This window comes from Alexandromys fortis, unplaced genomic scaffold, assembly GCF_014885135.2.
Source record: "Alexandromys fortis isolate MF-2015 unplaced genomic scaffold, M_Fortis_MF-2015_v1.1 scaffold_72, whole genome shotgun sequence".
Classification (NCBI taxonomy): Eukaryota; Metazoa; Chordata; class Mammalia; order Rodentia; family Cricetidae; genus Alexandromys; species Alexandromys fortis.
Window position 1 is genome coordinate 7012120 of NW_026067969.1, and position 14054 is coordinate 7026173.

At 54.5% G+C, this 14054-nt stretch overlaps 1 protein-coding gene across 1 annotated transcript in view; it reads left to right on the forward strand.

The window, feature by feature from the left end:
* The first annotated feature begins 1143 nt into the window (after nucleotides 1-1143).
* The window catches only part of Ncs1 (neuronal calcium sensor 1), a 50388-nt gene continuing 37477 nt past the window's right edge, over nucleotides 1144-14054 (forward strand). Inside the window, exon 1 of the mRNA XM_050155411.1 lies at nucleotides 1144-1533. Coding sequence (XP_050011368.1) covers nucleotides 1470-1533 — 64 coding nt within the window. The 5' untranslated portion in view covers nucleotides 1144-1469. The remainder of the gene's footprint in view (nucleotides 1534-14054) is intronic.

Here is a 14054-nt window from a genome sequence, read left to right on the forward strand (position 1 = left end):
GTAAGATATTCATCTTTGCAGGCAAGTTCCGGACCTAGGACTTTAGCCTAGTGAGACCTGCAGGTACCAGGCTTTTAGAAAACATTAGCATTTCCTTTGTTAGTCAACAATCACAGACCCTCAGTATTTACCTCTCTGCTAGGGACGACTCCAGGCCTGAATTCCAGCAGACCTGACACCTCTTCCTCTCCCCACCCCAGCCCGTTTGCTATATAATAGCCTCTGAGAAATAATAAACTCGGCGGCTTGATCAGAAATACTGTCTTGCCGTCATTTCTCGTGTGTCTCACCCCTCCATTCCTCTTCCTCCTACAGGCACCACCGTTTGCATCCCGCTGGCCGGGATAGGGCAGTTAGGCTCTCCCTAAAGTCCCTTCCTAGGTACCAACCTCTGAGCATCCAGGCATGAAGTCCCACTAGGAGGCTCAGCTCCCCCTGGCAAGCAAGCTCGACAACAGTGAAGGCCTAAATTGCCAGTACTCCTGAGCCCTCGGGACAGAGGCCAGGTCCTTGGGGAAAGCGGACTTGCCACGCTGATCTCCAGAAGCTCTGGCCCTTCTGCCTGGCCTCAGATGGTTACCCAACCTTGCCTGGAGCCTGGGGTACCAAGGCTGCTCTCTCTCCCAGGCCAGACTCTTTCTTGGTGCTCCAGCCCTTCCTTTTCCAACCTGATCTTATGATTTTAGAGGTCACTTCCCACAAGGCCGCACATAAGTGTTCCCACTACAGCCCGTGCCAGCCAGCACTTCAGGACGATCCCAGAGAGGCCTGAGATCGTGCCTGTCCGGTTGGCCGCCGCGTCCCCAGCGCCTAACAAATCCAAGTGGAGTGGAATGAATGAATTGCGCCGGGCAGGGACTTGGCCTCGTTCACGTCCGATTTTCCGGGCCCTCCCCGCCCGCGTCGCCACGGAGAGGGGGATGGATCCGCTGAGGGGGTGGCGCGGCGACCTCTCGGGTATCCCGGGAGAACCAACAGGAAAGGGGGCGCCTCCACGCGCGCTGCGCGCCCGGCGGGTGCTGGGCGGGAGGTGGCGCCGGGCGCTGAGTGGCGGCTCCGAGTCCACCCCTGGCGCGCCGGTGCGGGCGGGAGGCGGGGAGCGCAGGGGCGGCGGCGGCGCAGCGGCAACGAGCATGTGCTGCGCAGCCCAGTAACCAGGGACGACCGCGGCTACCGAGCGCCGGCGGCTGCGGCGCCCAGCCCCGCGCAACTCCGCGCCGTGGCCGCCTGCACCGCCAAGGCCTGGCCCTCGCCGCCGGGTCCCCGAGACCCCCCGAGTCGCCAGCCGCGGTCGCGCAGCCCGCCGGAGTCCCGCGTACGGGACGCGCGGGCACGGCCAGACAAAGGCGCGGCCCCGGCCCGGCCCAGTCCGGCCTGCCGGCCTCCGCGCGCCCCGGCCCGACCCAGCCGCTCCCGCTGGGCGCCCCAAGCGGGTCCGGCCCGGGGAGCGGGGGCCGTGGCCGCCGAGCATGGGGAAATCCAACAGCAAGTTGAAGCCTGAAGTTGTGGAGGAGCTGACCAGAAAAACCTACTGTGAGTGCGCCCCGATCCCCATTCCTGATCCCACAGCGAACCACGACCTTCCCTCCGCCCTTCCCGGCCGCGCCCCTGCCCCGCACCTGGCCCATTGTTCTACCCGCGCCCCCGCCCCCGGCCATGGCAGGGTGTCTCCTGTCAGCACGCGCTAGGGACCATCCCAGGTCCTCAGGACATCTCCAGCCCACCCGCGGTCCCCCTCCAGTCCTAAGGGCTCCGGCTGTGCTGGGGCAGGAGGGCGGTGGTCCCGGGAGGGGGCGCCCGGGCGTAGTGTGACTCCGCTGCTTGGAGTGGGGTGGGTGGGTGATTCATGCCTAATGATGATGCGGCGGCTCCTGCCGCTGCGAGGTTGGCCTGTCGCCCCCTCCCTGGCAAATGTGACTGTGTGTTGGGGAGAAGGGTAGCGAGATTGGTAGAACGCTCAGGCAGTGGCGGTGAGGGTCCAAGGGTCCAAGGGTCCCGGGCGCCTTCTTAGATGCATTCTTCATCTCCTCTTTTCCTTGCTCCTGTCTGTTTGCGGCACCAGGAAATGGGTTTATACAGCCCGGGCTGCCGGATGAAAGAAGGTCTGTCCCACTCCAGTCCTTTAGATCAGTCCCAGGTGTGGCTCTCCAATTGCCCAACTTCACAGATCTCCTGTCTCTGCATTTCCAGTGTCTCCTCACCAGGCGTCACCCTCCTGGCAGCTTCTCCAGGGGCAGCCATGCTCACCAGGGGCTCATGGCTATAGGCCCTAACCCCCCTCTTTTATTTTGGGAAGCAGGAGATACATGAGTGTGTGGAAGGGTCTCTGCCAGTCTGTTTGACTTGCAGGGCAGCAGTGGCCTGATCATGGGGTGGAACCCCCGAAGTGGGTCCTGGACATCTTTGACTGAGCCAGCTCTGCACCATCCAGAAAGACAGACAGTTGACTGGCAGCTGGGTGTAGATGGAAGCTCTGGTGCAGTGCATGGCCTCTGCTCTCTCCGCCCCCCATATCGGTCTTCCAGAGCCTTAGCCCCATACTCCTCATTCTCCAGAGACTTAGAACAAAGGGGAGCCTTACTGACTGGGCTCTCCTGGCCTAAGGAACTGGCGTCAGGGAGGCCACATCCAGGAACTGCTCCTGGAAATGTGCCCCTCAGCCCAAGCCTCTGTTTTCTCTTTCCAGAGTGGGTGGGCGGCCTTTTCTACTGTTTGGGAGGTTGACTGGATCCTCCACAGTGTGGCCCACAGTCATTAGCAGGTGGACTGTGGGCAAGATGTCCTCAGGACCCCAGGGTCTGGGGAGGGTAGAGGATCCTACGGACTTCTCCAGAAACGGTGGCGTGTGGTGTACCAGATTATCTCCATGGTGGGAAGACTGGGGGCTCCAATGAGCCGTGTGAAGTCAGTGTCCCGCTTATTGAGTGTGTCATGCCCCATTAACTTCGTCCTTAGCATAACTGCACACCAACAACTTGGCACGTTCTGGGCACTACAGCTGTTCGCAGAGAGAAATAGGCTAGCGTAGCTAGCTTGTCACAGGCTCTGGGCAGTGCTGGGATTGCACCTGGGTATGCTGCCCTGAAGCTGTGTCCAGGGAGAGACCTCAGGCTTATGGTAAAAAGCCCTTCTGTGCTTCTTTTCCCATGCTGGCCTATGCTGGTGGATTCTGAATTCAGAAGACCCTGAGGACTGAGGAGCCAAGATGCTTTGCCAGTCACAAGCATCTCTGTGAGGCTGGGCCATCAACTTGGGGAGAATGGGGCCAGCAAAACTCTGTTAAGCATGGGCTTGGTGGTGCTCTGCTGAGCTTTTGTGATGTAGAACAGTTTAGTCAGGGCACTTTTCCTCCACTAAGACCTTATTAGGGATAGGGGGATTCCCTGGCCTCTGACCTGTCTCCTTGTGGAAGCCAGCTCCCTCCAGGCGGGTCTTTGTTGGCCAACAACCATCTCTCCCGGCGTGGGCACTTTATAGGTCTGCAGATCCGTGTGGAAGTAAAATAATTCCATCAGTGCTTGCAGCCTGGCTGTACTTTTTTCTTTCTCATGAGGTATTGGCAACATCTACTCTTTCTTCCGGGGAATTCCAGAATCAAGAGAGGCATCACCCAGGAAGTAGTCCCAAATGTCACCATCTTCTGAAGAGTTTGCAAAGTCCCTGATACTTGGGCAGCTCTTCTCTTAGGTCTGAGATGAGATCTGGGATTGGACCCCTAAAAGTGTAACTCACGAGGCTGGAGACATGGCTCATGCAGGCATGACGACCTGAGTTCGCATCCCCAGTACCCACCCATGTGAGAGCCGGATACTGTGGCTCATGTCTGTAACTCCAGCACTGGCAGGCAGATACAGAGGGATCCTGGGAACTCACTGACCAGTCGGTCTAGCTGAAATGGTGAGCTCTGTCTCAGACAATACGGCAGAGGGGCTGGGGAGATGGCTTAGTGGTAAGAATGAGCGCTGCTTATTTCTTAAGGACCAGAGTTCGATTCCTAGCACCTATGTCCATGGCTCACAACTATCTGTAACTCAAGCTCAATGTAAGCCAAAGTCTCTGGTCTCTACGAGCTCTGTCTGCACTCACATGCACACCCCCCCCCCACATAGTTAAAAATCAAAACCTTTAAAAGCAAAACAAGGTGGAGGGCCATATAAGAAGATGCCAGCACTGACTTATGGCCTTCATCTGTATTCACAAGGGTAGAGTGCATCTCTACACACACACATACACACTCATACATGTGCACACACATGTGAACCAACACACAAAATCAGAGCAAGAGAGTCATGTACTGATTTTGGTTCTGGGAAGATCCAGTTGAAGAACCATAACTCTGACTTACACTGCAGGTCCCGGCTGTCCTGTGCTGCAAGGTCTAGGTTGGGGGCCCCATGGGCTTGCCTGAGTCTATGCGGAGTACCATCCTGGGTGGCATGGATCTACTACAGTTTGTGGTCCGTGCATGTGTCTGTGTAAGCAGGGGAAGGGCCGAAGGCTCCGCTAGGACTTGACAGTGTACCTGGCTGCGGCCTGTCTGAAGAGGACCGTCTTTCCTGCGTACTGCTCTGTCTGAAGAGGACCGTCTTTCCTGCATACTGCTCTGTCTGAAGAGGACCGTCTTTCCTGCGTACTGCTCTGGAGCGTCCTGTGGTCTTTCTTCCTATGCAGAGATTATTTACGGACACGGTGTGCACCCAGCTTCGCTGGAATTTCCTCCCTCTCTAAGGGCAGCAGGTTAGCAGAGAGGAAGACCCTTCTACCTCTGCCCCCTAGCTTAGGCAGGACTCACAGGCTGGCATGAACAGCAGTGGGGGTTCTGTGGGCGGGGGTCTGCCTCGCTCTCTTTGAGCTGATTGGTGAGACTGTTGTGTCTCTGTATATTCAAGCTGAAGAATAAGCCTTCCCTCTTGCCTAACTGAGCCTTGCTTTCCTCCTCTGCAAAATGGGTATGGTCTCGGTAGTAGGAAGTGAGCAGAGGTGTGATGTGGAGTGTTGGTTAGTAGCCGGTGACTGTTCCTAAACATGTCGCTGTTGGCTTTGAATGCATTGTTCACACCCCTTCTCTTCCTCCATTGCTGGGATGGAACCAAGTGCTTTATCAGTGAACCCCGGCCTCGGCTTTAAGCTTCATCCTGAACAGCCTTGACTGTTTTTTGTTCACGGGGTCCATCTCTGCAGATAGCTCTCCCTGTCGCCCCAGTCTTTGAGCCTAGCACAGTCACTCAGGATGGAGTGAGGTCTAGCAGGCTCTTGCTTTTGCATGGTAGCCGTGTTGGAACTGTCCCAGTCTGCCATTCACTGAGTGCCCACTCTGCTGGGCACACGTGTAAGAAGGAACGAGAGACACAGTTCTGCCTCTGGTGGCTACTGGCCAGGTGGCATGCGAATCCTTTTTACCGGTCTCAGGGCGTGCAAGGGCAGAGATTCCTTTATCCTCCGTGGCCTCTTCCCATCCCTCACTACTGCTGGCTCCTCCCCAGAGTCCTTCCGTTCAGGAGTTGGGGGAGGGGGTCACTTCTTGTCAGTTGGTCAGTTTCAGCTTGGCCTTGACCTTGCCTGGCAACCTTGAGCCTCGTCTGCTTCTTCCGGACTTCCCAGCGATTTTCTAGCACACAGCAGATTAGGGGAGAGCCGGAAGGAGTGCACTCGGTGTCTGTACAGCAGCAGACACCACAGGGGCCTGGGACATCAGGTGGGGTCAGGCTGAGAGGTACAGGGGAGTTATCAGCTGGTCTCCCAGGTTTCTGGCTTTTGGCTGTCCAGGGACCCCGAGAAGTCTGTTGTCTAGGATAAAGAAGGCCCCCTGCTCAGTTGCCTCTACCCAGCTCTTATCAATCAGAGTGAAACCTTGGGGGCAGGCTGTCTCTGATGTACATCTTGGGACACATTCCAGAGCTGGAGTGATGGCTCCCTGGGGATGTGGTAGGCAGGTCATCCCTGCCCAGGAGAGGGAAGGACCAGAGAAAGGGGTTTCTGTTGTCTCTGGGTGCCTGTCTTCCTTCACTGACGGTGGGACAAAGCAGCAAGAGAAACTTAGGTGAGACTCACTGTTGAGGTGGGCACCTTAATAGGGCAGTCCAGCTCTGTGAGAGCAGGCTAGATCCCCACAGGTTCTGTGGCCTTAAATTAGTCACCTGCCTTCTCTGGGCCCCGCGTATTTGGCTGTGACACCCCTCTGCATGGCTGCATGGTTCCACAGGAAAAGACAAGGCTCCCAAGGCCAGAGAGGGCATGGGGCCTCAGGGCAGCAGAGTTCCTGGGTGGGACTAGGGTTCAATAACCCAGATATTGGGAGGCTTTAGCCATTTCCTGTGGTAGGAGGACACCCTCCCTCCTCCTCTGGAAAATGGACTTCATGAGGAGGATTCAGGGTACGTGGAGGAAAAGTGTGGTGCCTGGTGCCTGGCGCTTCCCCTGCAATCTCCAATCACTGTTCTCTGCTGGCTGCAAGGGCGTGCATCTGCCTGGCCAGTGTAGGACTTGGGCCATGAAGCCTAGGCTCTTCCCTGTCCTTGTCCCTCATGGCTCTATGTGGCATGTGACTGGTTCCTCCTGTCCCCTACTCAGCCAGTTCTTCCAACCTCAGGTGTCTCTGTGGATCCTCATCCCGGCAGCCCACCCCCTCAGGATGGCGCCTCCTCTTCTTCAGGTCAGGGTCTGAGGCTCACATGGCACAGATTGTGGGGACACTGGGGGTGAGCGGGACTCACCAGAGTCATCCTCAGTTCATAGACAGGAACTTAGATGTTTTCTAAGACAGGTGGGGAGCTCTGGAAGGGAGGTACAGAGTTGAGGGGCAATACAAGGTAAGGTTTAGCAAGAGCATTCTTGGCTATAGTCCAAGAAATGAAGAAGGCAGTAATAGGGACCAAGGATGATCATGGCAACAAACTAAGGGTGTCATTGGGGGTGGCCTGACAGAGCCCAGGGGTATTTCAAAGAGTACTCAGAGGGACTCCATAGACATTCTTTTTTTTTTTTTTTTTTTTCAGGACCTTTGGAAGAGCAGCCAGTGCTCTTAACCTCTGAGTCATCTTTCCGGCCCCCTGTTTTTTTTTGTTGTTGTTGTTTTTGTTTTTGTTTTTCGAGACAGGGTTTCTCTGTGACTTTGGAGCCTGTCCTGGCACTAGCTCTGTAGACCAGGCTGGGCTCGAACTCACAGAGATCCGCCTGCCTCTGCCTCCCGAGTGCTGGGATTAAAGGCATGCGCCACCATCGCCCGGCCTCCATAGACATTCTTTACCATTCTGTGGCTTTGGGGTTGTCTACTTTTGATTTCTAGCTTTGATATTTTGTTAATTACATTATTTTGTGTGCCAATCCCCCATGAAATTGGCAGCGATAGAGTCAAACGGTGACAGACAGTGATGGTGAGACTGCAGGAAGGTGGCCTGTGCTCCTCCGCTGTTGGTGTGTGCACGCACAGGTGCGCACGTGTGTGTGTATGCACACGTATGTGTGTGTGCGCATGTGTGCGTGCGTGCGTGTACATGTGTGTTTAGGTCAGAGGACAAACTATGAGTCAGTTCTCTTCTCCCATGTTGGTTCTGGGATTGAACTCAGGTTTCCAGGCAAGGGAAAATGCTTTTACGCACTTAATTATCCCACTGGCCTATGTTGGTTTTGTTTGTTTTTAACGTTGCAACATATGCATGCAAAATGTTTTCATTTAATCCTCTGTTACTAGACAGCTATATTGCGTCTGCCCCATTACAGAGCTGCGATGACTATTTCTGTTTTGAGTCTTTATACATGGGCTGGGTATGTGGCTCCATTGGTAGAGTCCTTGCCTAGCAAACCTGCATGAATACACACATGCATGCATTTGCATGTACACATGTGCGTGTACACACACACATACACACACCAGGGCCTCCAACCACATGGTCCCAAGAGTCTTCCAGATCAAAGATTCTTAAATTCTATTTAATAGTAATGAATGAGATGAACTTGAGACCATGTTTCTTTTCTTCCTCTTTTCTTCCCCCATGAGATTGGCAGCAATGGAGTCAAATGGTGACAGCCATTGCTGGTGAGGATGCAGGAAGGTGGCCCGTGCTCCCCCACTGTAGCTGAAAATGTGGTCAGAGCGCCCTTCTGGAAAGAAAGTCAGCCAGTTTGAACCAAAAGCCTTTCAAGTCAGGCATGGAGGCGCATGCTGTAATTCTAGGACTCCTCCAGAGATGGAAAGAGGAGAGTTGGGACTTCAAAGGCAGCTCAGAATGCACAAGGAAACCTTGCTCAAAAGAAAAAAAAAAGCCTTTCAAAATGTACCATGGCTTTAGGCCATAATCTCATTTTAGGTTCTTCATCTTTAAGGAGAGACAGGTGCAAACATCCATCCATCCATTCATCCATCCATCCATCCATCCATCCATCCATCCATCCATCTTTGTTAGCTTTTGAGATAGTCTCATGTAGCTCAGGCTGGCCTAGAATTCACCGTGTAGCTGAGGATGACCTTGAACTTCTAATTCCTGCCTCTTCCCAAACACTGTGGTTACAGGCAAGCCCCACTCCACCCTGTTCATATAGTGCATGTTGCCAGTACTCTACCCACTGAATTATATGCACAACCCTCAAAGCCCCGATTTTTCAGTACCTCTCCTAAGATTGCACAAAAGTATGAGGGGACCATGGGCCTTGAACTCTTGCCAGGATGCCTTCCATTTTGCCAGAATGTGTTAAGGTTTTGGTGGGTGTTATCTTTGCTTCTTCACTGCAGACATCTGCTATGCTGCGCTTTGTTTGAAGTAGTTCTATCAAGGGAAAAACCCAATGTTAATTGAAAGGAGCATTCTGTGCCTGTCACTGAAGGTTTAATTTTTGTGTGTGAGTATTTGTGTGTCTGTGTGAGTTTATGTGCAGCCTGTGTAGTCAGATATCTGCTGAGGCCAGAAGGGGGCACTGAAGCCCTTGGAACCGAAGCTACAGGCACTGCACGCTGCCTGGTGTGGGTGCTGGGAACCAAGCCCTGGGTCTTCTGCAAGAGCAGTGAATGCTCTTAATCACCAGGGCCCTGTTCTAGGTTCTTGATGTCTCCATGTTCTCATCTGGGAGTTGGGATGATAACACCCCAATCATGGAGGATTGGTGGGGTTGGATGTGTAGTGTTGGATTTATCAGCTCTTCTCAGTCCCACCCCTCTTTGATCACCAAGAATGGAGGAGAATTCTGAAAGCAACAGATGACTAGAGTCTGATGATGCACGTTCCCTGTGGCCCGGAACCGTGCTCAGTGCTCAGGCGATTCCATCACTGGCTCCCTGCACAGTCCCTCTCACAGATAAAGACAGGCAATCTTGGAGGTAGGGTATAGACGTGACAAGAGCAGCCTGTGGCTAGTTTGGCAAGTGATACAGATAGGGTTTGCTCCTGGTCCCGTTGAACCTTGGGCCTGAGTACTCAACACCCAGTCTTTGCTGGTGGGAAGCACAGAAGGCTCTGTGGAGGTGTGGGGGTTCAGCGTGAGCATGCGTGGGTTCCTGTGTGGGTGTTGCAGGCTGGATAGGGGGTGAGGGTCACATGTGCAAGCTCTGACTCACGTGTTCATGTTCTGAGTGTGACAAGGTCATGCCATGTGTCAGGAGTGGGTGAGCCATCTCAGTCTGCGCATGAATACACATCGTGTCTGGGTGTGTGTGGTGGGGGTAGCGCTGTGCAGGTTGTAAACGCAGATGTATTTGGGGGTGGTGGCTGGAAAGAGAGACCTTACATAGGCCACAGGCTGTCTCAGCCATGGCTCTGAGACTGGGGAATATGACCGCTGCTTGTCAAGTCCTCCTTGTCCTTCCCGCGGTTGTCATCAGAGACCAACTGAGGTGGGCATGAGGGACTACCATTAGGATGCGTAGTATAATGGGGACTAGTCTATCACGCGAGAGCTTGGTGTCAGGAGTACAGGCAGGAAGCAGTTGTCACATAGTATAGCCCCCCCCAGCCCATGGCTGAGAATGGGGACTGGCACCTGTTTCATAGAAAATGGAAAGGAAGCCCAGGCAGGCTCAGGGACATACAAGATCTTTTAGCCAGTTAGCATTAGGCTCAGGCTCAGGCTAATCTCATCCCTGTGTGGCCAAAACATGCTTCCCATCATGAGCATACTCTTCTGTAATCTCTGACCCCTGGAGTGTCAGACACTGGCCAAATGTTCTGCATTTATGGGGTGGGTGTGAGGCCAGGCAGTGAGTAGCATGTCTTGCCTCCTATGGATATTTGAGCAACTCCTGCCTTGACTCTGTAGGACGGAGGCAGGGGTGAGGCCCCATGGGAGGGGCCATTGGAAGTGCTGGAGGTGTCCAGTGAGTGTGGTCAGGAGGGTGCAGGGGACTATTGATTCCAGTCCCCAGCCCCGAGGCCTCTCTTAACCTCTACCTACCCCAAGGGAGGCAGAAGAAGATAATGTGCCTGCCTCTGGGATTTCGTGGTGGACCCCCAGCCTCTGAGCCTGAGAGTAGTGCTCCCATTGCACAGTATCTGCACTACCCTCGTGTGCATGTGTGCGCGCATGCGTGTGTGTGTGTGTGTGTGTGTGTGTGTGTGTGTGCACGTGCCTACAATGGTGCGTGTGTGTGGAAGACAGAGGCTGCCCTCATGCGTCTACCACGGTACCTTTAGAGTCAGGGTCTCTCACTAAACTAGGAGCTCACTGATTGGCTAGGCTGGCCATAGAGCTGCAGGGATCTGTGTATCTCCTCAGCCAGTTTTACCATGCCCAGCTTTCACACGGGTTCCGGCTCTCGACTCTGGGCTCTCGGGTCCCTCTAGCAGGCACTTTATTGACTGGGCCATCTCCTGAGCCCCCTGTTCCTGCTTTTGTGGCAGGCCAGGGCTGGGAAATGAGATGTCCAAGGGTGAGATGGGACCTGGAGTGCCCTTGACAGATACCCTACCTTGTGCGTGGCACAGCCTGCTACCTTAGGATGTGTCTTTGGATAAAGGAGGAGACCCAGTCCTCGTGGATGTGAGCTGAATTCAGGGACACAGTGACATAGAGTCCCCAGTGACTGACCACTCCTTGAGGCTCAGACCATGTCTTGTGGCTTTTGGTAGCTGTGCAGCAGAGCCTACGGCTGCAATGGAGAAGGCAGACAGATGTGGCTTCCAATGTCCCCGTAAGTTTTCCGGACTGCTCTTTCTGGGCCCTTCTCTTTGATCCCACTTGCCTGGCCTGCACAGCCAGCCTGTGGCCCCTAGGAATTGTCAGGAGCAGGTGTGTGTGTGTGTGTGGGGGGGGAGCCGGGTCCAGTCAAGGCCTTGTATCTGAATGCTCCTCTTAGAAGGTCTCCCTTTCCTGTCTGTCCTTTTGTCTGTATGGTATGATGTCTTTTATCTCAACTCTGGAGAGATCAGTTATTCAGCTGGGGGGAGGGGCTCCCCTGGCACGAGGAGCACAGGTTAGGGGCCTAGGAAAGGGCTGGCTCTGGCACGCCTGGCTTCCCAAGGTGGCCCAGGAAGCTGGTGGACTCAGAGCCCTGTGTCCTGGATGCCAGCGGGTGGAGGAATGCGGCTCTGAGGAATGTTTAACCCAGGCAGAAATAGCACGCTTTGCTGCTTTATTTTGGGCTCTAGTTTTCAGCATCGGGTGCCACCGCTCTCTCACTCCCGGCTGGGGCCACAGCTGCCCAGGTCACCCACAGCTCTGGCCTTTTGGGGACACTGACCTCATTTTTCAGATTTCTCTTATTATTATTATTATTATTTTTATTTTTAACCAAGAGTTGCTGTGGGAACCAGAAAATGGTTTGGACTTGGAAGCACACACACAGGCCCTCACTTCCTCTGCCCTTCTTCTGCCCCTCAGCCTGCTTGTCGTTGGTGCTTCTGTAGGGGGAGGGAGGACTTGGAGCCATGAGGTCTGTGTGCTGTGCTGTCTGCTGTGGGGAACTGCAGCTCAGGGATTCCCTTCCCCCAAGACCAGCTTCGAATTCTTCTCCCCACTTCCTGCTGGGACGTCAGCTCAGCCCTCTTCTGCCAAGCTCAGGAGCAGTCTGTGAAATGGGCAAAGTGTTGGAGCCCTACCTGGAGGGGAAGATGTGAAGACACTGATGAGGGGCCCGCCACTCTCTCTCACTGCATCCTGGTGGCTTCACACATCTATGGAGGGAGCCACGCCCTTTGCAGGCTTGCTACAGTGTGGGTGGATGAACTTTAAACCGAGCTTCGTCTGCCCAGAGGAGCAGGCCACCTCCCTTGACCCATCCATCCTCAGCCACTAACAGCTGGCACCGAGGCCAGCAGCCCTGCCTGCCAGTGTCTAACTTGGATGTTAGTGACAGTGTGTTAACTCTCCTCGACTTGGCTGTAAGCTGTAAGGCTGACCTGCTGTCTGCTCCGCCCCATCCCACCAACATAAGATGAAGAGAAGTAAACAGCCCATGGATGGTCCAGGCTTCTTCCATTCCATCCCAAGCCTGCTTCCCTATCCGGACTTACCCCTTTCTCCTGGGACCCCTTCTGGGTCTACCCCTTCTGGGTCTGGGGGCTCCAGGGCTTTAGCAGATTAGGCCTAGTGGAGACCACAGTCCCTTGTGAATTTGGTGGCTGGGGAGGCAGCCAGCGAATCATCCCTCCTTCCCGCCCTCCCGCACCTGCCTCTTGGTAGGAACCAAAGCTCCCCTTCAGAGCGGAGATGAGGCTATTTTTGGCACTGTGGGGGGGGGGGACACGAATGCTTTCCTTCTGTTCAAAAATACATGGTGTGCACTGTGCAGACAGGGAGCTGGGCCTGTTCAGAGCCTGTGCTCCTGGGCACTGGGCCTCTTGCCATGGTCCTGAACCCTCTGGGGCTCTGTAGTCTACACAGGCAACCAAGCAGGGTCACAATTGTCTCCTCGCTGCTTTTCATGGGGCTCTTGCTGGGCTCCAGGGGAACATGGTCTTAATTAAAACTAGGAGCAGCCATCAAAATATAGAGTTTCCTGCTTTAGGAGCCCTGGCTGGGACACCTGCTTCCCTGCATTGGAGGGCAGTTCTGAGAGGGCCCTAGGGCATTTTTGGAAGGATGCCCTGAGGCTTTGGGAGGAAGGTAGAGGACCCTGGGCCCAATGGGAGGCCCAGCTGGTTATGGGGCTCCTTAGTCTGCCTCTTTACTTCTCATTTCCTGGTCGAGAAAGTGGCTATAGACTATGCCTCAATTTACCCTATGGTGCTGGCACAAGGCAGCACTGATAGTTGGTTCTCTGTCGTATATGGTATGCATTATCTTGTGGAGAGACCGAAGTGAGGCCAGTTTAAATGTCAAATTAAGCCGTTGGTGTAATGGGAACCTACCTGGCCTAGGCGCTTTTGGAGGGCTTAGGTGATGTCTCAGTTTAGTGTATTCCTTTGCTGATGTGGGTAGCCCCGACGGAGGGAGGAGTAGGAGACAGAGGAGAGGAGATCTGGCCCAGAAGGTTTGCCGGGCAGCAGCTTCTGGTATGAACACCTCAGGACAGGACTGCTCTGAGGACCTGTGGCCAGGAAGTGGTTTGGGAAGAGGTGGACGCGTGTGGCTGGAGTCCCATGTGGTGTCTACCAAGCACTCTGAGCTAGACAGGTAAGGGGCTGAGTTGCCAGGACAGAGGTAGGCCTGGCTACACCTGCCTCCGGACTTTTCAGGTGTGTGTGTGTGTGTGTGTGTGTGTGTATACGTACGGAAGTCACAAGCATGGGCTGGGTGCTTTTTAAATGGCTCTCTTCCTTATTTGAGACAGGTCTCAGTGAGTCTGGGGCTCACCGATATGCTGGTTTGGCCAGTGAACCCCAAGGGTTCTTGACACCCACCACACTTTAATTCCAGGACAAGCACTTCACCAGCTGATCCAGCTCCTGAACCTACCTTCCTTCCTTCCTTCCTTCCTTCCTTCCTTCCTTCCTTCCTTCTCTCCCTCCCTCCTTCCTTCCTTTCTTGACAGCATTTCCTGTAGCCCAGGTTGGCTTCAAACTCCCTGTGTAGCTGAAGATGACCTTGAACCTCTGATCCCCTCCCCCCCAAGCTTCCACCTTCAATCTTGATGCTACCACACCTGGTTCGTGAAGTGCTGGGGACCTAGTCCAGGACCTTGTGCTTGT